Source organism: Tyto alba, unplaced genomic scaffold, assembly GCF_018691265.1.
Source record: "Tyto alba isolate M040663 unplaced genomic scaffold, T.alba_DEE_v4.0 Super-Scaffold_38, whole genome shotgun sequence".
Classification (NCBI taxonomy): domain Eukaryota; kingdom Metazoa; phylum Chordata; class Aves; order Strigiformes; family Tytonidae; genus Tyto; species Tyto alba.
This window is the reverse complement of record NW_024881313.1, coordinates 18,348,173-18,371,868: the sequence shown is the minus strand read 5'-3', so window position 1 is coordinate 18,371,868 and position 23,696 is coordinate 18,348,173. Positions and strand designations below refer to the sequence as shown.

The 23,696-nt window shown below is 41.3% G+C and overlaps 1 protein-coding gene across 2 annotated transcripts; it reads right to left on the bottom strand.

Annotated features, from left to right (window-relative positions):
- Positions 1–45: 45 nt before the first annotated feature.
- OLAH (oleoyl-ACP hydrolase) lies at positions 46–23,676 on the bottom strand. Of its 2 annotated transcripts, none has more exons than XM_032991490.2 (7): positions 23,352–23,676; positions 6,151–6,282; positions 4,401–4,539; positions 3,698–3,797; positions 1,714–1,889; positions 733–818; positions 46–491 (listed from the first exon to the last, which is right to left on the bottom strand). In XM_032991490.2, the coding sequence occupies exons 2-7, from the start codon at positions 6,278–6,280 to the stop codon at positions 358–360; spliced, it is 765 nt and encodes a 254-aa protein (XP_032847381.1). In that variant the 5' UTR covers positions 6,281–6,282; positions 23,352–23,676; the 3' UTR covers positions 46–357. The 2 variants fall into 2 exon arrangements, with proteins under 2 accessions (XP_032847381.1, XP_032847382.1); XM_032991491.2 differs by lacking the exon at positions 23,352–23,676 and adding an exon at positions 8,364–9,909 and having other exon boundaries at positions 116–491.
- Positions 23,677–23,696: the final 20 nt, after the last annotated feature.

Below are 23,696 nucleotides of genomic sequence, written 5' to 3'. Positions count from 1 at the left end.
TTCTGTGGGTATTAAATTCTATTTAGCATTTTTACAGAAGCACACAAACAGAGAAGCTCTAAAAGTAAAACAACATAGCTGTCATTTTTTGCAAACAAGGTTATGGAATGAAGGATTTGTGCACATTCAAGAAGAGAACAGGGAAAAGACTAAAACTTTTTTATTTTTAAGACCCAATGCCAATGTTTATTTTCAAAAACTCAGAAAAACTCCCCCTTTTAAAGGACTACAATAAAGATCTGGATGAACAGAACAAGTCTCAGGTATAACTGCATGCAAATGTGTAGAAATAATGACTTATTATGAAGTGCTGTGGACTAATCTTTCACCTTCTGCCATTAAAGTAGAGGGAAATACTCATAGACCAGCATTTTCTATACATCTTGTTATGTGTTTTGTCAAGAAAATTTCGTTAGAGGGTTCCAGAAGATAAAAGTGACCTCCAGGAAGGTTGTAAAAGGAAGTATCTCCACTTGTTAGGTCGTGCCAGGCTGAAAAAGATATTTAAAGTGTCAGAGAAATGTCAACTGCTGTGGTCATTTTACATAACTATTTCAAAGTTATTATTTAATAATTATTTTAAATCCCGTATCAGCTGTTCGGCTCATATATTGAGAGTGCTTTGTTGATTTGTTTCATTTAAGAAGGAGATAATGAAGAGTTTTCTAGAGTAATTTAACTGATCCGATACAACAGGAAATGCGTAAGAGGAAAAACATTTAAGCCAAGTACCTTCTATATCATGTGGTTTATCTTCAGACCCATTAAAGCAGGTAATATCACAAGAGAAGGGGATATTCCCTTCTGCCTTCTCAAAACTGCGAACACAAAAAGTAGTAAGAAAACTTTTCATAAGATGCCTGTATCTGGGGTTTGCTTCCACATACAAAATAGCTGTTTCTTTCTCCTCCAAAACATAACAAACTTCAGGAATTAGGTTGTGCAGAACATCACGAGAAGGAATTACTGTTTCTGGAAGATTCTTAGCTCCTTACCCTACTGCAATTAGGTCTAAAATTTTAAAGAAAGAATGACCCAGGGAAAAAAAGAGCTTCAGCCTGCAATAAAAATTCTCATGTACAATAATCGATTATGTTGTCTGCTTATATTCAAGTTCTAATGTTTCAGGGCTTTATCAGCATCAGGTTCCTATGGCCAAAATGGGTCCCACATCCAAGAATGTTCTTGTCTTTGCCAGGGTAAGACACCTTAACCACTCATCTACGTGAGCTGTTGTGTAACATCTGGAGGGGACAGCAGTTAGGACAGAAGCAGCTGGTTGCTCTCTAGGTGCCTAGAACACAGGGATTCTTGGCTCCTGGTTAGGCTAGGGGGCCTTGGATCAGGAGGCTGAATGCAGTGATCCTGAAGCATAATCGATTGAACTTATTAGCCTCAGAAAACAATAACGGATGCAAGAATATTCCTTTTCACAGCTACTAACTTTGGATACTGAGTAGAACTGTAATTCTGCTATGATATGTTCACTACTGCAATAACAGTAGTGGTTGCTACAGTAAGCAGTGCTTTCATCTAGGGCCCTAATGTTAAACTATAAATGGAAAAGCATACGAAGGAAACTTTTTCGTATTCTTTTTATAACAGAAATGAGAACAAATTACAAAGAAGTAAAAAAAAAAAAAACATGAGATGATCAGACAAGTAAAACTGTAACATACAAATAAAGATTTAATACAAAATTATAAAACTTACGAAAATGTCTGAAGAACTCTAATGTCTTCTCTGAAAGTAAGTATCATATGTTTATTAATTTCTTCAAATTGCAGAAGCTCAGAAGGAGTTCCTCCTAAAATTTTTACATATGTAAGAATGTCTTCATCTTCTATATCACATATGGGTATGCTTTTGATGGGAAGAAATGCTTCAGACTGTCAGCACCAGACAAAACAGATCATGTGTTGTATATAATATACTTTAAATAATACGAAGTTCAACAAGGTCAAGTGCAATGTCCTGCGCATGGGTCAGGGCAATCCCAAGCACAAATACAGGCTGGGTGATGAGTGGATTGGGAGCAGCCCTGCAGAGGAGGACTTGGGAGGTTTTAGGAGATGAAAAGCTGGACATGAGCCAGCAATGCGTGCTTGCAGCCCAGAAATCCAACTGCATCCTAGGCTGCATCGAGAAGTGTGGCCAGCAAGTCGAGGGAGGGGATATTCTCCCCCTCTGCTCCGTTCTTGTGAGACCCCACCTGGAGTGCTGCATCCAGCTCTGGGGTCCCCAGTATAGGAAGGACATGGACCGCCTCAAGCAGGTCCAGAGGAGGCCATGAAGATGCTCAGGGGGCTGGAGCACCCCCCCATGAGGTCAGGCTGAGAGTAGGGGTTGTTCAGCCTGGAGAAGAGGCTCCAGGAAGACATTATAGCAGCCTGCCAGTACTTAAAGGGGGGCTACAGGAAAGATGGGGCGGGACTCTTTTATCAGGGAGTGTAGGGATAGGATGAGGGGTAACAGTTTTAAACTGAAAGAGGGTAGATTTAGATTAGACAGAAGGAAGAAATTCTTTCCTCTGCGGGTGGTGAGGCACTGGCACTGGTTGCCCAGAGAAGCTGTGGCTGCCCCCTCCCTGGCAGTGTTCAAAGCCAGGTTGGTCGGGGCTTTGAGCAACCTGGTCTAGTGGAAGGTGTCCCTGCCCATGGCAGGGGGGTTGGAACTAGATGATCTTTAAGGTCCCTTCCAACCCAAACTATTCTGTGAGTCTATGACTCTATTCTAATATTTTCATAAATAATTGTTTTAGAAAAAAAGGACAATGATTATCTGTCTCTAGAATACAATGGCTGATCAGTTTAACATCCATGGGGAATACTTCTTGGAAAGGGTTAGTAGACTGTGCTTGCTTAAACTAGAGATTATGAGTGAGCCAGCTACACTCAATGTCCGAAACTTCCACAGACAAATAACCATTAATTTAATTTTGTTCAAAGTTTGACTCTCACTATTGAAACACAGCTAATAAAATAATCTGTTTTAGAGAAAGAAAAGCCTAACAGTGGACACAAATCCAGTTGATGTAGGACTGGAGAGACCAACCAATTATGGAAATTTGCAGGAATAATAATTGCTTCCATGAAGTACTAGCTTATACTCAGGATTGCTAAGAAGCCCTGAAAACAGAAGAATGAAAATAGCAAAAGCTGACTGAGGACTGGGAGAAAGCCACTTCACTGTTGTTTTCCTGAGAAAGACTAGCAGAACCACCAGAACCTCAGAGGAAACTGAGGACAGATTGAAAAGCCAACAAAGAACAAGGACGGAAATAAATGGACAAATATACTGAGGGCTGGTGCAGGAGGTTTATGAAAGACTAGGTTAAGACAGTTATTTCACGTTACAGAGTAGGGAGTGGCATTTTATATTTTGTTTTGATTACTTTCCAGCATTAAGCCAAAGGCCATAGTAAATAATACAGTGTTCAAGTAAGGTAGCATTAGCTTAAGGACACTATTCTCCCATGGCTAAGGTTAGCAGCAGTGAATGTTCTGTAACGTGAAATTCTCTGTCTGCCTCAGAATTCATTTCCTCTAAGAAAACAGAACATTTCTCTGCATATATTTAGAAGCAATGCTTGGTTTATATTAAAGCCACTCTGCATACCATACTGTAAAATGTCAGTTTAACTCTTGGTAGCTAATACACTGTTTTGTTTCATACCATTAATGATTCTGTAACTTACATTTGGGGCATGTGCCCCTGATACAAAAAGATGGATCGGCTCTAGTCCATACTTTTCTTTCAAGTGTAGCGCAACTGCAAAACTAATATAAGATCCAAAACTGCAGTGAAAAGGGAAATTAAAGCAAAGTAAGCAAAAACATGTAAAAAGTGGAAAATTTAAACCTTATTTGAATTTCAGTGCTAATTGGCAATCTTGAACACTTACTAAAACCATATATGACATGTAAATTACAGTGATATTGGCAAATTGACGTGAAGCGTATTACTACACAGTCTAGTTTTACAAATCAGACTTTTAAAAAATCTTTCTTTTAGTAGTCTCCTTAATCTGCAGTAAGGACAGTTATTGTGAATACTTGGGCCTAAGTGATCTTCAAAATCTAGGTGTTCTATGAATGGTTCACCCTGCACTCATATAGATCAAACACTGACACAAACATTAACAGTAAACAAAACTATAATTTATCAGTGAAAAAAAAAAAAAAAAAAGACAACACTGCCATTTTTATAAGATATTGTGCCTGAAGTAATAAATAAATAACCAGAGTCTTTGAGATCAACCACGTTTTCAAATGACTTGACAAAAGACCTTGTAGAAGTGTATTTTCCTAATGTTTCTACAAATAAAGGCAAGTAACTACTTCCAGAGTTCAAAGATAAAGTTCCTTCATCAGGGTATCTAAAAATGTATATATTTTTACCTGTGGCCAAAAAATGCAAATGGTTTTTCTTGCAATTCTTTTAACAAAACACTTGTAATTTCATTAACTACGGTTGCCATGTCTTTTGCAAAAGGCTCCTTAAAACGACATTCTCTTCCAGGAAGCCTTAAAGAGGACACTGCAGAAGAGGTGGAGGAAGGGAAGGAAAAGAATTATAGTTATTTCAAATAGAAACAGTAAATTTTTTTTTTTAATCTATTCTGCAGAATATATAGATTATTTAAATTAAACCTTCTTACAGTTGGTACAGTATGTTTGCTATTGCTACTACTGTCTTTTAATCCTGTGCGAGATTAGGCTTCCCTCCCTTCCTTTACTCACAAATGTTGCCTCTCCAATTAGCTGATTGATAAATGCCTTGGGCCAGAAATCTACAAGGTCCTGATCTCAGCTGAGGTTTCAAAGCAACTTTATTACTATTAGTATTAATAACTACCACAAATTCATTAATTTCAATAATAGCAATTTTGAGGTTTGTGTAAAATATATCAAAGGCAGCATTAGAAAGTTAAACTATATTAGAATCATACAGTCCCTTTTTTCTTTGCAGGCTCTTCAGCACTGCATGTAGTAAAATGTGGAATTATAGTATAAATAGATGGCAATTTACGTGGAAGGACATATCACACGCTTTTATCATATTTCTTTAAAAACTGAGGATTTTCCTCCCACTATTTAGAGAAAGTAAGGAATGAACAGATCAGAAAAAAATGTTGATTTTCTAAAATCTCTTTGACATCACACATATTGCCAAACTCATATGGAAATAATGAGTCAGATGCAAAGTATTTTAGGGGATATAGAATAAACTACTACTTAATACCATAGATAGCAGTACAGGAATGTTTGCATCTTTTATACTTCCTTTCTTCACAAACCATCTCTGAAGGAGCATGCTGCACCCTGATTTCATTCATGTGTCTGCAGTTGCTCCTAAGCCATCTCCTTAGTAACTTTGTTGGAAGTAGTTTGAGTGGACAAAATTTATTTTTTCTTTTTTTCTTTTTTTTTTTTAATTTCAAGGAAAATTTGATGTGACTTGTGCAACTGTTTACAGAAAACATACAAGCATTTAGAGGACTGGTACAATTACAGTGGCAATGCTCTCTATAAATGCCAAAATATTTTTTTTTTCTTTGTGGAAGGTCTGGAAAATGGCCTTCATTCCTCTTCAAATAGTTCAGCAATGGATCTTTTTAGTGCTGTGCCAATATACCCTGATAACAATGAGAATTACTTCACACTGTAACTAAATGTTATAAATCCATAGTTTAAACTTCAGTTTTGATACAAGGACTGCAAAACCACGCAAACACTATAGATATCAGAAATTGCACTTTCTCAGCATTAAAAATAGTTCTTGTATCTTCACTGCTAACCTTACTGATGGCTTTGTTTAACATATGAACAATATGCCAGTGTATTGCTGTTTCTGAATCATACCAGTAGTTTCTGAAGCAGTCAAGCATACTGTAAGTCTTGTGAAATTTAGCTCTGAGGATATAACTTTTTAACCTAGTCAAATATAATTTGATCCAAGGTGGTACAGAAACTTGGTAAACTCAGCATCCTAATGGAAATGCTAATTCTTAATGGAATTCCTTTCTGGATAAGACCCATTGGAAAAAGATCACAGTGCTCTCCAGAACATTATATTCCATTAAAAAAATCTGGCTACCGTGTATTTCAGACTTGATTAACTTCTGTTTTAACTACACAAATGACTAACCTTCAATCGAGCTGCTAAAGAGTTTTCCCCATTGAGCAAGCTGAGAAGTTCCACCACCAGCCCATGGAAAGCAAATCAGCCTACAGAGAGCATTTGGCCTTTTATATGGACAAGCAACCAGCTTCTCCATTCCTAAAAAAAAAAAAAAAAATCAAGAAAACAACACATCATTCTAGAACAAGACTCTTCAGGCATAGGAAAATTAGAGTGAATTAAGTCTAATTTGAAACAACCGGCTGCAATATTTTCTGTCATCAGAACTGCTTGCACTATAACAACAACCTGTTAGATGTGAGATAATCATGCAACAGTGGAAAAGAGTTCTGCTTTTATAAATGGTGATGGAATAGCATTGGGCAACACCCTTGATTAATATTTTCTCCTATTTTAGTCACTGATCACGAACATAACAAGCAGCAAAATAAACTTATATGGGATTTCAGGATGACCATTTAAAAACAGGCTTTTAGAACATACACAAAAACGTAAGGTCCACCTAAAGACCTAGAAAACATAAGGACCACCTAGTTCAATAGTCTTTCTACTACAGTGGTAAAATAGATATCTAGGGAACAGCTGGATGCAGTTTCTTTATATATAGGAAACACATATAAATTTCTCTTTCATGAATTTATCCAGCCTCTCCTTAAATTCCCATGAACAACTAACATCTACGACATCCTCTTGCAATGAGTTGCACAGCTCTACTATCTGTTTCATAAAGAATGATCTTTCTTGTTTTTAATACAGCTCCTACAACTTCATTTGATGGCCACAGGGTAGTACGATAAATAAAAGTGAATGGTGCATCTCTCTGCATTTGCCACTGAGCATTTACGAGATCTTCTATCATATTGCCTCTGCCCTCAGTGAGCAATTTTTCCTGAATGAAAAGGCCCGGCTTGCTTAGGTACCCCTATGGCAGTGCTTTCATACTCATGATTATCATTGTTGCACAACTCTGGACTTTTTCGAATTTTGTTATATTCTTTTTGAGATGGTGGAGCAGCCAGAGCCACATTCAGCTTTATCACAGCAGCTTTAGTATTTTTGTTTCCTGACTGACAGAAGTAACAGCTGAAGCAAGATTATGACTATTCCTTCCTTGTTGAGAAGTATAAGTAGCATCAAAGATGCTATCTGCATTGTCTCTAGCTTCAGATACTGTCTTTACTCTCTGAAGAAAAAAGTAATTCTCAACCATTTTTATTCTTCTTTCCTGATTTTCTTGTTCTTCATTCTTGCTGATTAGATTTGTGCACTTAAACACTGAGGTGATATCTTACTACTGATAACATATCAGGCTGTCTTCTGTAAGAAGAACCTGGGAATATCATGTGCAACAGAAATACTTGGTAAAGATATATTAATTACAAGTAGTAGTGATACAAAATTAAAAAAAAGTATTTTCTACAACCATGAGAATAAACTCAAATGTTTGTGTTAAAAAGACTGAAAAAATAGTAATTAGGGGGATAACAAGCAGCAAAATTCCATTTCCAAAATGCTGTAAGTCATTATGGGTATTATTTCTTGCTTTGAATATAGCTTAGTTTATGCAAGGGCTGATTGATCATAAAATACACCTATATGACTACATTCAGACTTTTTTACCTGCACAAAAAGTTTGAGAAATGCAATCAGAGCAGAATAGGCAGGAATTCATACCTATTTTAAAACTATGTAAGACATAAGATGCAAGACATAAGAAGATTACCCAAATGTTGCTGTGGCAATTTCTTGATTTTCATATATGTTTAAACTGGAAAGTTTGTCAACACTTGTCAAGAATCACTTCAAAGAAACTATAAGAAGAGCAAGCCAAAAAAAGGTGTCTCAAAAATCACCAACATGAACTTAAAAAATAGCTGAACGATAGTGGAACCAGTGCTGCAAAACACATAATTCCTCTGTTAGATTAATTTAGCTTCACTATCATTAGTCCCATATACACAGTCACTTCTTCCACAAAAAGACACAAACACTCTAACATTTCTGAAGCCAGTGTTTTAACTTGCCAGTCAAATTAGAAAAGTCTCTTCTCAAACTGATTCCAAAGGTGATAAAAAAATTTCAAGCATGATAAAGAAGCACATTTAGTCAAAGTCCTTAAACTGTTTAAAGATAACGTTACCAGTTCCTGAGAATCTTTCACGCTCTCTACTTATACAGGCTTGTTCCATCACCATTCAGCTTACTTCAGATACAAATACCTGAATAGTTGGGAAGACCACCAGTGCCAGGATATGACAGCCCAGGGGTGGATCCACTTCTCAGCACCACACAGCACGAAGCAGGAATCAGAATTTGTACCTATCAGCAGATACAGGAGCAAAGCCAGCCTTGCAGGAAAGGAGGGATGTGCCACCCAGGTGGCACAGCTGCCTGCTTTTAAGTCTTTTCTAGGCTTATGGGGAGGAGCCCACACCTTGGAAAAAAGGCAGGGACTAAGGCACGCAACATCCCAAAAGGGAGACAGAAACATCATGTGTTAGGTGTGACACAGAACGTTTGGCAGCAATATAAGGAAGTCACACTGCATCAATCCCAGTGATTTAAAAAGCAGAGGTCAACATGCCCATGACAGTACAGAAGTTGTAGCAGTTTTAATACACGGAGGCCCCCAACATCACTGAAGAAAAAGCCTGCATAGAGTAACCAAGAAAAGGCAGCCTTTTGTAAGAACTATATTCAACTGTACAGCACTCACACCTCTGCTGGACAGTTTTGTAGGGGTCTGAAAACGTTAATGCGGAAGACCATCACCTGATTTTAATAAAATGCTGCATTTGGTTAGTAGACCAGTTGTAATTTCTACAAGCTGGAAGACATAGCAGTGCATGAACAACACACTGTGGTTACATATGATTTTTGTATTAGCTACCATGTTATGCTCCTGGTGACCAGATGCTATCAGCAACCAAAAAAACCCAGTGCATTTTGTAACTGCATTTGTAGTACTAGGAAGACTGGGAGGTTGGGTTTTTTTCTTTTTCTTTTTAGTGTTACTCTACCAAAAGGATCAGTAACAATAATAATAAAGTATTCAAAATATTCAAAAGCAGTGACCAAAACTAAGGAACCTGAGTGTCAAACTGTGTTCTGATGCTTGAGACACATAAGCTGGACTGTTTTGTGGTTTTCACGTTATTCTTCATTCGTCTACATTTCTCTTCATCACTTCTAAGAAACTGAAAAGCCCGTGGTGTTAAAAAAAAAAAACAAAACAACCCTGCCTGTTGACCTAGCCAGTCAGTAAGCACCACTCCTTTCCCAAATAAGGTCTGGAGTGTTCTCACTTCTGGTTACTGCTTTCCCCAGGGAACCCTGAATCAACCCTTCGGACCACCGCGGTTGCCGTGGGAGGGCGCGGGCTCCGCAGTGAGGGCTGGTCCCAGGCCCTGCAGCTGCCACTTCCAAATGGCAAAAGTAGAAACTGTTGCTAAGGCTTCTTTCACAGTACTTTTATGTTGTAATATTATTATGAAGTAAGATGAGGCACACCTATGTTTGGAAGGTGCACAATTTAAAGGAGCTTGTATTGGCTAGTCCTGACCTGTGCTGTTATGCCCAATAAAGTTTCTCCAAATAATGCATCTACTATCAGAGGTATTTGATTATAAGGTACAATTTATAATAAAGCACCTAATATGTATTATTTATTGCTATCTTAAATTGTGCCAACTGTAAAATGTTAATGTTATGAAAGCCAGCTGTCATAAACATTGGGTCCACTAATGTCCTAGAAGTAATAAAATACGACTGGAAACAATTATTTCCTAACTAAGGCTGAAAATAAAATAGGTTAAGAATTAAGGTTCTTGAAAGTATAGCATTAATCAAATAGCATGGTATCTCCTTAAAAATAATGAAATTATAAATTGTATATGTTGCTTAGTTTTGTTTGCCTTCTAAACTTTTTCTCGGTATCAAAGGACTAGAAATTTATTGGTTTTCATATGAAAAATTAGTATTTTCACAATTGAAGTGGTTCCAGGAGATGCTACTCTCAACAAAAATTATGTTTGCCTTTTCCAAGGCCAAAGGTAAAAGTGGGCTTTACAGAATCAGATTTGCCCACTCAGAATAGAATAGACTAGACTATAACAATCATCTAGTCCAACTGCCTGACCAATTCAGGACTGACCAAGTTAAAGCATGCTGTTAAGACTATTGTCCAAATGCCTCTTAAACACTGATAGTCTTGTGGCATCGACCACCTCTCTAGGAAGCCTGTTCCAGTGGGTTTTTAACCAAGTCCAGGTCTTGATAAAGAAATGCTCCCTAATGTCCAGCCTAAACCTCCCCTTGTGCAGCTCTGAACCATTCCCACACGTTCTGTCACTGGATACCAGGCAGAAGAGCTCAGCACCTCCGTCTCCACCTCCCCTCCTCAGGAAGCTGTAGAGAGCAGTGAGGTCGCCCCTCAGCCTCCTTTTCTCCAAACTAGACAAGCCAAAAGTCCTTAACCGCTCCTCATAGGACGTTCCTTCCAGCCCTTTCACCAGCTTTGTTGCCCACCTCTGGACTCATTCAAGGACCTTCACATCCTTCTTAAACTGTGGGGCCCAGAACATCCCACAGTACCCCAGGTGAGGCTGCACCAGCGCTGCATCCAGCGGGATAATCCCCCCTCTTCTGACCGGCTGGTTATGCCGTCTTTGAAGCACCCCGGGATGGGGTTTGCCCTCTGGGCTGCCAGGGCACACTGCTGACTCCTACTGAGCCCGCTGTCAACCAGCACCCCCAGATCCCCTGCTGCAGGGCTGCTCTCCAGCCACTCTTCTCCCATTTTACACTTATGCCCACCATTACGCCATCCTAGGTGCAGAATCTGGCATTTCAACATGTTAAATTTCATCCCATTAATCATAGCTCAATGTTCCAACCTATCTGGATCCCTCTGCAAGGCCTCTTGTCCCTCAGGAGTATCAACAGCACTTCCCAGTTTGGTATCATCAGCAAACTTGCTAGTGGTGCATTCAAATCCTGCATCCAGATCGCTGATAAATATATTGAACAGAATTGGACCTAGAATTGAACCCTGAGGAAGATGACCAGGTGACCAGTTGCCAGACAGATGTAGCCCCCATTCACTACAACCCTTTGAGCTCTGTCCTTCAGGCAGTTCTTCACCCAGCACACCATGAACCCACTCATCCCACAGTTGGACAACCTGTCCAGAAGGATGCCATGAAGGACAGTATCAAAAGCCTTCCTAAAATCCAGAAAGACTACATCCACCACTGTACTGGGTTTGTGTGGCGGGGTTTTGGTCACAGGGCAGGGGCTACAGAGGTGGCTCCTGTGAGAAGCTGCTAGAAGCTTCCCTGGCTCCAAGCCGGACCCGCCTCTGGCCAAAGCTGAGCCAATTAGTGACTGTGGCTGCGCTTCTGCGATGATGTATTTAAGAAGGGGGAAACCTGAAGTGGAGTGAGATGTGAGAGAAACAACTCCACAGATACCAAGGTCAGTGAAGAAGGAGGGGAGGAGGTGCTCCAGGCACTGGAGCAGAGATTCCCCTGCAGCCCGTGGGGTAGACCATGGTGAGGCAGGCTGTGCCCCTGCAGCCCAGGGAGGTTAATGGTGGAGCAGATACCCACCTGCAGCCCGGGGAGGTTAATGGTGGAGCAGATATCCACCTGCAGCCCAGGGGGGTTAATGGTGGAGCAGATACCCACCTGCAGCTTGGGGAGGTTAATGGTGGAGCAGATATCCACCTGCAGCTTGGGGATGACCCCACACTGGAGCAGGTGGATGCCCAAAGGAGGCTGTGACCCTGTGGGAAGCCCACGCTGGAGCAGTCTGTTTTCTGAAAGGGCTGCACCCTGCGGAAAGAACTCATGCTGGAGCATTTCATGGAGGACTATTATCCATGGGATGGACCCCACACTGGAGCAGGGGAAGAGCGTGAGGAAACCCCTGCCCCAAGGATGAAGGAGCGGCAGAGACAATGTGTGATGAAGTGACTGCAACTTCCATTCCCTGTCCCCCTGAGTCGCTGGGAGGGAAGAGGTAGAGAAATCAGGAGTAAAGTTGAGCCTGGGAAGAAAGGAGCTATGGAAGGAAGATATTTTTAAGATTTGCTTTTATTTCTTATTATCCTACTCTGATTTGATTGGTAACAAATTAAACTGATGGAATTTTTCCCCAAGTCAAGTCTGTTTTGCCTGTGACCATAATTGATGAGTGATCCCTCCCTGTCCTTGTCTCAACCCCTGAGCCTTTTGTTGTATTTTCTCCTCCCCATCCCACCAGCAGGGAGCAGTGGGCAAGCAGACATGTGATGTTTAGTTGCTGGCTGAACCTAAACCACGACAACTACCTTCCCTTTACCTACTAGGTGGGTGACCTAATCATAGAAGGATATCAAATTAGTTAAACAGGACTTTCCCTTTGTGAACGCATGTTGACTGTGCCTGGTGATTGCACTATTCTTTAAATGCCATTCAATAGTACTCAGTAGAATCTTCTCTACAACTTTCACAGGAACTGTGGTCAGACTAACAGGGCTGTAGTTCCATGGGTCTTCCCACATGCCCTGTTTGTAGATTGCAATAACATTGCAATGACATTCCAGTCAGTAGGGACCTCCCCAGACTCCCAAGACCTTTGGTAGATGATCAAGAGGGGTCTTGCCATAACATCCACTAGCTCCTTCAGAACTCCCGGATGAATCCCATCAGGCCCTGTGGACTTGTGAGCATTCAGCTGATACAGCTGGTTGCTTACAATTTCAGTGTCCACAAATGGAAAGTCAACTGTTCTCTGACTTAGGGGACTGGGCAGCCCAAGGTCTATCAGTATTATTAGACTGAGGCAAGAAAGCATTGAATGCCTCTGCTTTTTCTTCATCCCTATTAGTCAGATGACCATCTTCAACAACTATTGGTCCAATGTTTTCTTTAGACCTCCTCTTGCTATTAACATACTTAAAAAAGCCCTTCTTGTTACCTGAAACAATATTGGCCGGTTTCAACTCTAATTGAGCTTTGGCCTTTCATGTGTTCTCCCTGCATATGCAAGCCACAGCTCTGTATTCTTCCTCTGAACCCTGACCTCGCTTTCAGAGATCATACAATTTCATTTTCCTCTTGAGCTCCATGAGGAGTTCCCTGTTCAGCCACACTGGTCTTCTGCCCTGCTTAACTTACGACACAGTGGAATTGACGGCTCCTGTACTTCCAAAAGGATGTTCTTAAAGACTGACCAGCATTCATGGACTCCTAAGCCCTTAAATGCAAATTCCAAGGGTACTCTGGTAAATAGCTCCATGAATAGTTCAAAGTTTGCTCTCCTCAAGTCCAAGGCAGCAACTCTGCTGTCCTTTTTTTCCCATTACACTAAAAATGTTAAACTCAACCATGTCACGATCACAGTGGCCAAGACAGCCACCTACCATCACATCCCCTGCAAGTCCTTCTCTATTCACAAACAGTAAGTCTAGGATGGCATCTTCCCTAGTTAGATTGCTGAGCACCTGTGACAAAAATTTATCCCCTACAAACTTAAAGAATTTCCAAGACCTACTTGTCACAGCAGTATGATGTTCCCAGTTGATGTCTGGGAAGTTGACATCTCCCATAAGGACAAGGGCTACCGTTCATGAAATTTCTGCTAATTCCCTACAGAATAACTTATCAGTGATCAGTACGAGACACCCACTGCAACATCTCCTTTGTTTTCCATCCCCCTAATCATCATGCAGAGGCTTTCAACCACTTCATCACTAACTGTAAGGGCTGTGCAATCAAACATTTACCTTACGTATAGTGCGACACCTCTGCCTCTCCTGCCCTGCCTATCCCTCCTGAACAGCCTGTAGCCCTTCATCCCATCACTCTAATCATGGGACTTATTCCACCAGGTCCTACTAATACCAGTGGTACTGTAGCTCTGGGAGCTGAGCAACACTTCCAGTTCATGCTGTTTGTTTCTCATACTGTGTGCGTTGGTGTACAAGCATTTCAGATATGCTCCTGAGCCCTCCGTGCTCTCAGGAGCAGTGTAAATGTTCCCAGTAGCACTGCCACCCTCAGGCAATTGCATGCCAACCCTTTACTTATCTCCTGCAAACCTGTTATTCCCTTCCCTCCATCAATTCTAGTTTAAAGGTCTCTCAATCAGGCCTGCCAGCTTACACCCAAAGACACGTTTCCCTATTGGGACAGGTAGATTCCGTCAGGCCCCAGAATACGTTGCTTCTCAAAGGCTTTTTCCATGGTTTAAAACCCAAAGTTTTGGTGGAGGCACCAGTCCTGGAGTCAGGTATTGATATCCTGAGCTCGCCTGTTTCTTCCAGAGTCTCCCCCCATTACTGGGAGGACTGAGGAAAACATTACCGTGCTCCTGAGTTTTTTAGCATTCTTACCAGGGCTCTGAAAACTCTTTTGATTGATCTCAGCCTTTTTGTTGTGACATCATTTGGACCTGTGTGAAAGAGCAGGAATGGATAGCAGTCTGAAGGTTGTACTAGGCTCTTCAGTTTTGTGGTGATGTCCCTAATTTGGGCCCAGGGAGGCAGCAAACTTTCCTGAAAAGAGGGTCCAGTCTGCATACGGGTGTTTCTGTTCAGCACAGGAGGAATCACCAATGCCCATAACTCGCCATTGTTTCTTCTTGGCACTGGTTTTAATGCAGGTTTTGTTGTGAGGGGTTGGTCTCTCTGACCTTGACAAGACTGCTTGTGCAGGTTCCTCTTCTACCTCATTATGCGTTTCATCTATCATACCCAGGGCCTTGTACCTGTTCTGTAAGGGTATCTTAGAGGGTAAGGAGGGGTTTCTCTTAACACTCCATGCTGTAACCCTCTTCCACCCCTCCTTATTCCTTGTGATACTGCCTTCATCCTGGTACAAAGCAGATCCAGGTCCTGCCTCCCTAGAGGCCATGCCGAGTTGGCTTCCCTGCATCACAGATGGCAGAGTATGGCTCCACAGATCAACCTCCCTCTCAGACTCTCGAATGCTCCTCAGAAATTCCTCATCCTTAAAGATTTCTTAGCTGCTGCTTGATGGAAATTTTCACTCTCTTTTGGACCACAACACTAATACAAATGGACTTACCAGTAAGTCAGGAAATGTCCTCATTCTCTAAAAACTGAAACTTATTTACTATATATTGATGGTAAATCACAACATCTGCTATGCTATATAAGCAGTGTGTACTCTGCAGATCATAGCAACTGAAATGCATTAAGTAAACTGTCATTTCTATCAATTTGCAAGATTAAAAGTGGCTGAAACTTATAGGATGACTAGTAAGTTTGATTCTTTCAGAAATTATAATGCAAAAGTAATTTTTTAATCCAGTAGTTACTAATACTGGAAACCTACCAATGTAATTCTCGTTTAAGAATAGAAACAATGCTGGGGCAGTTGCAAGTCACTAATAGTAATTTAATGTGACCCATTTTAAGCAGTAAAATGAGCACACACTGATCCCTTAAGTAAAGCAACAAAGGAGCTGCACATGTAAGATTTAAAGAACTAAATTGTGTATGTTGCTTAATAAAGGTTGACTTTTAATATTGACAGTTGTGAAATACATTGGATTATATGTACTTTGAGTAGTTTAATTTGTTTTCTCCTCTGTCATTCATTATTTATTGTCAACAATTATTATTTTAACAAATCCACACCACTTTTGTACCTTTACCGCAACTGTACTTCAGTTCCTAGTTACTCAACTTAAAAGGATAGAAGTAACGATACACTTAAATCTTTCTCTTAAAAATCACCATTAGCTGCTTATATGGAGAGGCATGCAATTAAGCAGTTCTCACGCCATCCAAAGGAAAGCAGTAGTAATCTTCCTCTGTAGGACAAATAGGCCTCATCTTCCCACTTGCCTTTCAATTCTCATACTCCACAGTCAAACCCATGGGACTAAAGGAGCATTTGATAATACATATTTACACAAGTTAATGAGCAGCCCATGCTGTAGACATGAATTCACCAATGGATGGATATAAGATGGCCATAAAGCAGAGTCTGATCCTTCATGTCATCTTTGGCCCATACTTGACACTTTCTTGGAATGATGGGTAGACACCCCCTCCTTAAAAAGGCAAAAATAGAGGGTTTGTAAACTTTGCTGATGTACTGGTAGGTCCACAGATTTTTCATCCAGACTCTGCTCAAGCATTTGTTAAAGCAGGCCTCAAACTGTGATCAACACAGGTCACTCGCACAACCAGAAATACACTAATGAAGTATGGAAACAAATACAAGATTCCTGTCAAAAATCAGTAGCAGGGCCAAATTTGTTAGTCACAGGATGACCTACAGTAATATAAAATGACAGCAGTAGTATAACAGTATTCAAAATCAACGTTGTCTTTGCTGCAAAGTTCTCATCAAAATATCAATGCCTTTGTATGAATAAAGGCTGGGAAGTCTGTATTTCCTCCAACAGAGCTGAGGAGTCTCATACAACTTTCTTTTGCTGAATAGAGGATAATCTACAGAAAAAGGAACTGGAGATGGTATCAAGGCTTGGCACACAGTGTCTGGAGGTACCTCCAGTTGGCAATCACAGTGATTAGGATGCTTATGAAGTCCAAAGCTAGTAGAAGTAGTAAGATAGCCACTGCTGCAATAGTGATCACAAATGAAATCTAATTTTGTTGCAAAATCTGTGGGGAAGGAAAGTATGGGGAGCAAATTAACTGCATGGTTCAGAGAGTAACCGAAGACAAAGCTGTAATTGAGATGCAATTTGTCATCAGCTTCGTTAGATCTTGCTGATGATGAAAGAGACAATCCTGCCCTTCCCAGCTTCTCAGAGCATAAATTTCTACCCCAATTTGTTTGTCAACTCTAGCAACTACATAGCTATGTAATAAGAGCACATTGATTATTAAGCTGAAAACAAATACTTATTCTGTAGTTTAGTTTTCACCTACATCAGTCAGCTGATCCCATACAGTCTCACCAACCTCCTGTTGATAAGGAAAGGGTCCTTTCACAATCTTTTTTGTAAGCTTTGGCCCACTTAAAGCAGCTGGAAAGGTGCATGCTGAGATTACATAGACAGCCCCAAGGTTTGGATCTAAAAGACACATCTGTGCTAACCTAATGGAGTAATTTGCCCTTAAGAATTATTTTACAACTCTTACTGAAACAAAAAAACCTGCAGAGTCTGTCTTACTGGTTTGAAAGACAGATTCAGCTGATGTAATATTCATTCAGGAAAAAATATATGTCACACACAAGAAAGAATTTTTGCATGAATAAATAATCTTCTTTGGAATACATTCTGGTTAGGGAAATGTCTATTTTTTGGTCTTTTTTTCTTTTTTACAAGACAGCAGTTCTAAAACAAAACAAAAAAATTTCTAAATTGTGTTTATCTTTCCACTGCTTCCATCTGTTGGCCTTATACCCAAGATCTGACTTAGACCCTACTACAATGAAGAAAGGATACATAAGAATTCCTCTGCATAACCAAGATTTTCCTGGATTATTAAGTTTTCAGGAGAAACAAGCTTTTATTACCTATAAATTCTAAGTTAGATATGTGATCTGATGAATTAATGGCAGACAAAATCTGCTTTAGAGTGTTCACAGTCCAAAAGAATGTTTCTTTGTTGAAATAGTGGCAAAGAAATGGCTGAGTGTGAGGAAAAAAAACATTGAATTTTCTTTTAAGAAAATATTCCCTGGGGGAGTGCATATTATTTTATTCTCTTCACATTCAGAATAAGCTGAAAATAAAATTCTAGTTCTATAAAGAGCTGTATAAAAGATTAAAAGAGCAATCAGATAAATCACAGAATAATTTAAGTTGAAAGGGACTTCTAGAGATCACATAGTCCAAGCCCTACCTCACTGAGTTTTGAGTACCTCCAAAGACAGAGACTCCACAACCTCCCTAGATAAGCTTGTTCCAGTGTTTGACCACGCTCAAGGTGAGGATATTTTCTGTTCTATCTAATCACTTTTTGTGCCTCATATCTGCAAATCTTTTGCCTTTTTGCCAAGTACATCCAAGAAGGGTCTGGCTCTGTCCACCCTTTTCATACCCTCCCAATTAGGCAGGTGAAGACATTAATAAAATCCTCATTTAGCACTTTTCTCTTAAGACAAAACCATTTCTCTCAGCCTCTCCTTGTACACCACCCACTCCAGTCATAATCACAGGGGCCACTGTCACACTCACTTCAGTATTTCAACATCCTTCTAGTACAGCAGAATCCAAAATGGACACCGATGTGGTATATTAAAGAAATCTTGGATAATTTTCAATCATGCTTTTGAGACATGGGCTTTCAGGGCATGATTAACTTTTACATCTGCTTTCTTCATTGTCTTGGCATCACCTTACAGTAGGTGGACAAATATTAATTGAAAAGTATAACTGAAAACACAAGCAGCAACAAAACTGCTTTTGCACTCACCAGCCACTAGGACAAACACAGAAACAGACCCCACAGCCCCACTCTGCAGAGAACATAAAGCCAAAGGTAAAGAAACACTGAGTGCTTGCAGTGTTTTGATATTTCCCAAATTAAAATGTATTCTATAGCACACAGTCTAGAAATCTATGAAGTGAGCCTTTGTGAACTGCAGGAGCATAGTATTTGCCAGTTGGACAGTCCAGGACCAGAGAGGCTTCTCACATATCTAGGCACTTGTCAATCTTACATACTAGACACATCCCATTCACGCACCCATGGGCTAATTCCTTGCCTGCAGTTTCTGGAAACCAGGCAAAAAGCAACCCTATCCTCAGATGGCTGTCTACTCGCTGAATTTAGATATAAGGTAGTCCATTCACCAGCCTACCAGTAAGCACAGAAGTGGACTAGGGAGCCTAGGAGTCAAATGATCCACTTCACTGGTAGCTAGAGTCTGCTATTAAAGCCACTGGATTACTTACAGCCAGGCAGGCATCTGAGACACTTGGCTGGGAACATGGAAGCCTTAACAAGTCAGGGCATCAACTACTTGGTATCTGCAAACCTGTAATAACAGAGCTGGCAGGCTGTAGGACAGTTAGGCAATGTCATTCTCTACTGGTATTTTCACAACAGAAATGCGACTTGTGCAGCCTGTGGATACCAGCATGTCTCAGTGTCCTAAACTGAGTAATCCAGTTGCAATTTTTTATTTCTGCAGCTGTATTGATACCTTACACATTACTACATCACACACATCATTCACATAATCATTAATAAAAAGTAAAACATTATGTATTTTCCAGGGTAGGCTTTTTGGAAAATAATAGAGTCATAAAAAGAGGTGCCCAGTTAGAGAGAAAGCACATCTGTAACATATATCATAATACTCATTACAGTATTTTTAGGACTATGGACTCATATCCCTAAAAGTTTTCCTACTCAGGGAAAAGCAATGGTGTGATCTTGCATTTAGGAGACAGCAAAATGAATAAACCGCAGGGAAAAACTCTGTAGGAAACCATGTCTCAGTAGCTCCTGAGTTCAGGAAGCTACTGGTCTTTGCTTATTGAAAAATAAAGAAAAGACTAAGGTAATCTTTTGTCATTATACCTAGACACTATGAAGTAACAGGGAAAAGTATGGAGCATACTCAGTTTTTTTATCCATTGGTCATATATTTTCCCAGCAACATATCACTCATGGCTACATTTTTAGCAGTTATACTCCAAATAGGTTAATGTCATTGCTAACATCTAAAAGCTGCTGATGAAAAAGATATGTATGTCTTTACCAACTGAAATTCTGTTTTCCAGAAAGCTCTCTACCCATCTCTTTACTTAACTTGAAAAAAAAAAAAAAGACACACAGCTGATGTCCTCACTGCATCACTAATGCAAAATTACTGAAATAAGTATTAAAATCACACAACACACATTGCCAGTTTTACTACCTGGACCTTCCAGGGTGTCGAAACTGCAAATATAAAGGCCATGCGGATGTTTCAAAGGTGAACATGAAAAGAAGCAACATAACCCACCCTCCCTTCCTACTGTTTCTGCTGTCACCCTAGTTCTGCTATGGCACAGCTGCATAACCTTTGCTCAGATTTTTGAGGAAATCATTAAACTGAGAGAAAGAGCTATGAGGAAGTCCACAGAGTAGAGCTGTGAAATGTAAGAAAGCTAAAATTGGAGATAAAGACTGCTGAGATGGGGCCAGGCAGCAGCTCAAGGATCAAGAGGAAGGACTTCCAATGTGGAAAGATAATAACATCTCAAGGGAAAAAATGAGGTGGAAGACTGCAACATCAAGCACCTGCCACAGGGAGCAAAGCTGACCCTTTTCCAATCTGACTAGCAAAGACTCTATAGGTGGTTAACATACTAATACTGATTTACTAGGTCATTAATTCTGGCTATCTTTTGTGTGTGTTAATCACAAAGTAACTGTTTTACATATAACTGCACATAGCAAAAAGTGACTGAAGAAATTCGCCCAGGGAATGAGAGTGAGATTAGGTAATGGGAAGCCATTTTGGCAGCAAGGGCATGTAGCAACAGGGAAGCAACCAGAAGGTGCCACTGCTGCAAATGGAAAGAGGAAAGAAGTCAAGGAACAAAGCTCTGTTCACATAAGCTGTGAGTGATAATGCAGTATAGCAACACAGACATTTTGTTCTGAGCATGGCAATTATGTCACAGAAATCATTTTAAAATTGATGCCAAGGCTGTGAAGAAAGGAGATGAGGTGATCCCTACTATGCCATCTTCCATCCTTAATCTTCCTGCTGTAAAAATGTACAGATTTAGATAATAATCTTTATTTTTAGGAACAGCAGGAAAGTAGGACTAAGCCACAATTCAGCAATGAAGAGTTTATTTTATCTAATTTGCTTTCACAGAACCGGTGCTAGGTGTGCTCCTGTGCAAGTTCTGTAGTGAAGAACAATGAAAAAAAAAAAAAAAATCTTCTGTGCTGGGTTTGAGTGGTGGGTTTTTTTGGCAGCGAGGGGGGGCTATAGCGGTGGCCCCTGTGAGAAGCTTCTCGAAGCTCCCCTGGCTCCAAATCAGACCTACCTCTGGCCAAGGCTGAACCAACTAGTGATGGTGGCTGTGCCTCTGTGAGAAGGTATTTAAGAAAGGGAACCTGAGAGGGCGTTGGGACTTGTGAGCAGGAATTATGAGAAGGACACCTATGTGAACACCAAAGTCAGTGGAAGGAAGGAAAAGGAAGGGGGGGAGGTGTGCCAGAGCAGAGAGCTCCTCTGTATCCCACGGTGAGACAGCAGGGCCACCCCTCCTGCCACGCATGGAGGTCTGCAGTGGAGCAGAGGCCGACCTGAAGTCTGTAGAGGAGCCCATGACAAAGCAGACAGTTGCACTTAAAGAAGGCCAAGACTCTGAGGGAAGAAGCAGCCCCCACTGTTGTAATTTGGTTCTGGGAGACTGCAACACGCAGGGGTGACCTGGACTGGATCAGCATGGGAATGGCTACATCCCCTGGAGAGGATTCACACCAGAGAAGGTTGATGGAGGACTGTCTCCAGTGTGAGAAGCAGAGGAGGAATGTATAGCGTTCACACCACCTCGTATGAAGGAAGGAGTGGTGGGTCTGACTGTAACCCCCATCCCCTGACCCCTGAGCTGCTGGGGGAAGAGGTAGAGAGATCAGGAACAGAGCTGAATCCAGGAAGAAGGGAGGGGTGGGGGAGGTGTTTTTGAATGTGGTGGTGCTTCTCACTGTCCCACCTGGTCTGTTAAGTGTTGTTTTGTTAGTGTTTGAAATAAAGTGATGTTCTTTTCCTTCCCCTAAGGGGTCTGTCTTTTGCCCATGACCGTAATGGCCAAAATAAAGCCACCCCTCCCTGTCCTTATGTCCCTTCCCAAGTCTTTTTACTTTATTTTTGCCTTCCCATTCCTGAGCGAAAAGGCGTGAGAGAACAGCTGCTCAGTTGCCCTCTGGGCTCAAACCATGACATCTTCCTATTTCTACCTCTACAGTCTGAACAGGGTTTTAGAATGTCTTGGTGTTATCTAACATGCATGGAAAGAAGATTTTTGGCTAGGGCCCAACTTAGATAACATTATAGCGATTCCCATAGCTACAACTAAAGACTTTAAAGCAACATTTCAAAAACCTTGTCATTTGTGATATCAAATATGAAATAGTAGTCTTTCTTATTTCCCAATTACAAATGCTTCAGTGGCAAGAATAATTGAGAGATTGTAGGTTTCAAGTTCGATAGCGTTTTCTATCACATGCTGACTTTGCTACATTCATTGAAAGCTAGACTCACAGCTGTGAACTGAAACCTGAACTAAACTTTAAATCCACTTAGAAATAGCAACTATCACTACAAACCCTTTGTTAAACTGTTTTTTTGTGGGTTTTGTTTTGGCTTGATTGCTTTTTAAAGAATTGTATTATACCTATATTCCTTTGCACAGGCTACTAATTATATTTTTAGATGAAGACGTGATTGTCCTTGATTTTAGCCTCTGAGCTGCCTTTGGACATACGTGGGGATCAATGAGAAGGATCAAGCAGATGTTTAGTATTAAAAAACAGTATGTGACAGTCAGCTTTGATGAAAGAGAGGGCCACAGGGATCTGCAGTCTGTGGTCCCCATAAGGGAAGAACAAGCCATAGGAGGCTGCAGTCCTCACATGGCCTATAGTAGCAAAGACAACTGGAACTTCACAGGGATGGAAGCAAGTAATAGGGACTGCCACCTGGTGAGGGTTATACAGGGTTTCTGTAGAGGTTCTGAGTGTCTGCCTGGAGGCAGTGATGTCAGGCATTCAGCTACATCCTCAGCCTGGTCCAAACCTTCTACCTCACACAGACTCCTGCATGATGCAGGTAGCCTGACACACATCTCCCTCTCCTGCCCTTATGGCTATGTCACATCCAATTGCTTCTAATACTTCAAGACTGCTCTGAGCTGTCAGTCTTTTGTCAGAGACTCCCGAGGACTTGGGTGCTCTTCAGAGCAGCCAGGACCCCCAGTGACACTGTGAGAGGGGGGAAACTTCTGGGCTGAGCAGTAGCTCCCCATTGCAGATCACCCACTTATGTACGCAGGTGGCAGAGACACCTTCAGCATGCCAAAGGGCAGTCCTGGCAGCTGTCTCTAAAAGCAGAAACCCCATTAACCATGGCAAGTGGAAGTGGGCAGGCCCCAAATTGCTTCCCCAGCACAGGTGGTCCTTCACCACGCAGCGAAGCATTTGCTCCAGGACATGAGGACTGCTCCAAAGCCCACTCTTAGTCTTACTGCTGGTAGTTTGTGCTTACCCCCGCTCCTGCGGACTTGCCCGTCACACCTCTCTCCCACGTATCGCTTTAATAGGCAGCACAGGCACCCACCGGTCCGTTCCAGAAACGCTCTTGAAGACTCCTGAGCTCTTCCCCACCCACAAAGCCGTGGGGGCTGCACACCTCTGGGCCAGGAGCCCCCCAGGGCTCGCGGACGGGCATGCCGCCGAGATTACAAATCAACTGGGAAAGCCCTTACCCTCAGCTAGAACCCGAGGGCGCACGCCGAAGCAAGCCCTCAGCGCGGCCTCGCCAGCGCTTCCTCCCCTTGCCCTTTTAGTCACACCCCCCACGCCAGCGCCCGCAGTCCACCCCCAGCCTACG

Excerpts from the sequence above, each read along its gene's own strand:
- OLAH (XM_032991490.2), bottom strand. The coding sequence starts at position 6,280 with ATGGAGAAGCTGGTTGCTTGTCCATATAAAAGGCCAAATGCTCTCTGT. Across the intron at positions 3,798-4,400 it reads TTTGCATTTTTTGGCCACAG|TTTTGGATCTTATATTAGTT; the intron begins GTAAAAATATAT and ends TTTTCACTGCAG. Across the intron at positions 819-1,713 it reads AGAGTTCTTCAGACATTTTC|TTTTGAGAAGGCAGAAGGGA; the intron begins GTAAGTTTTATA and ends TTGTGTTCGCAG.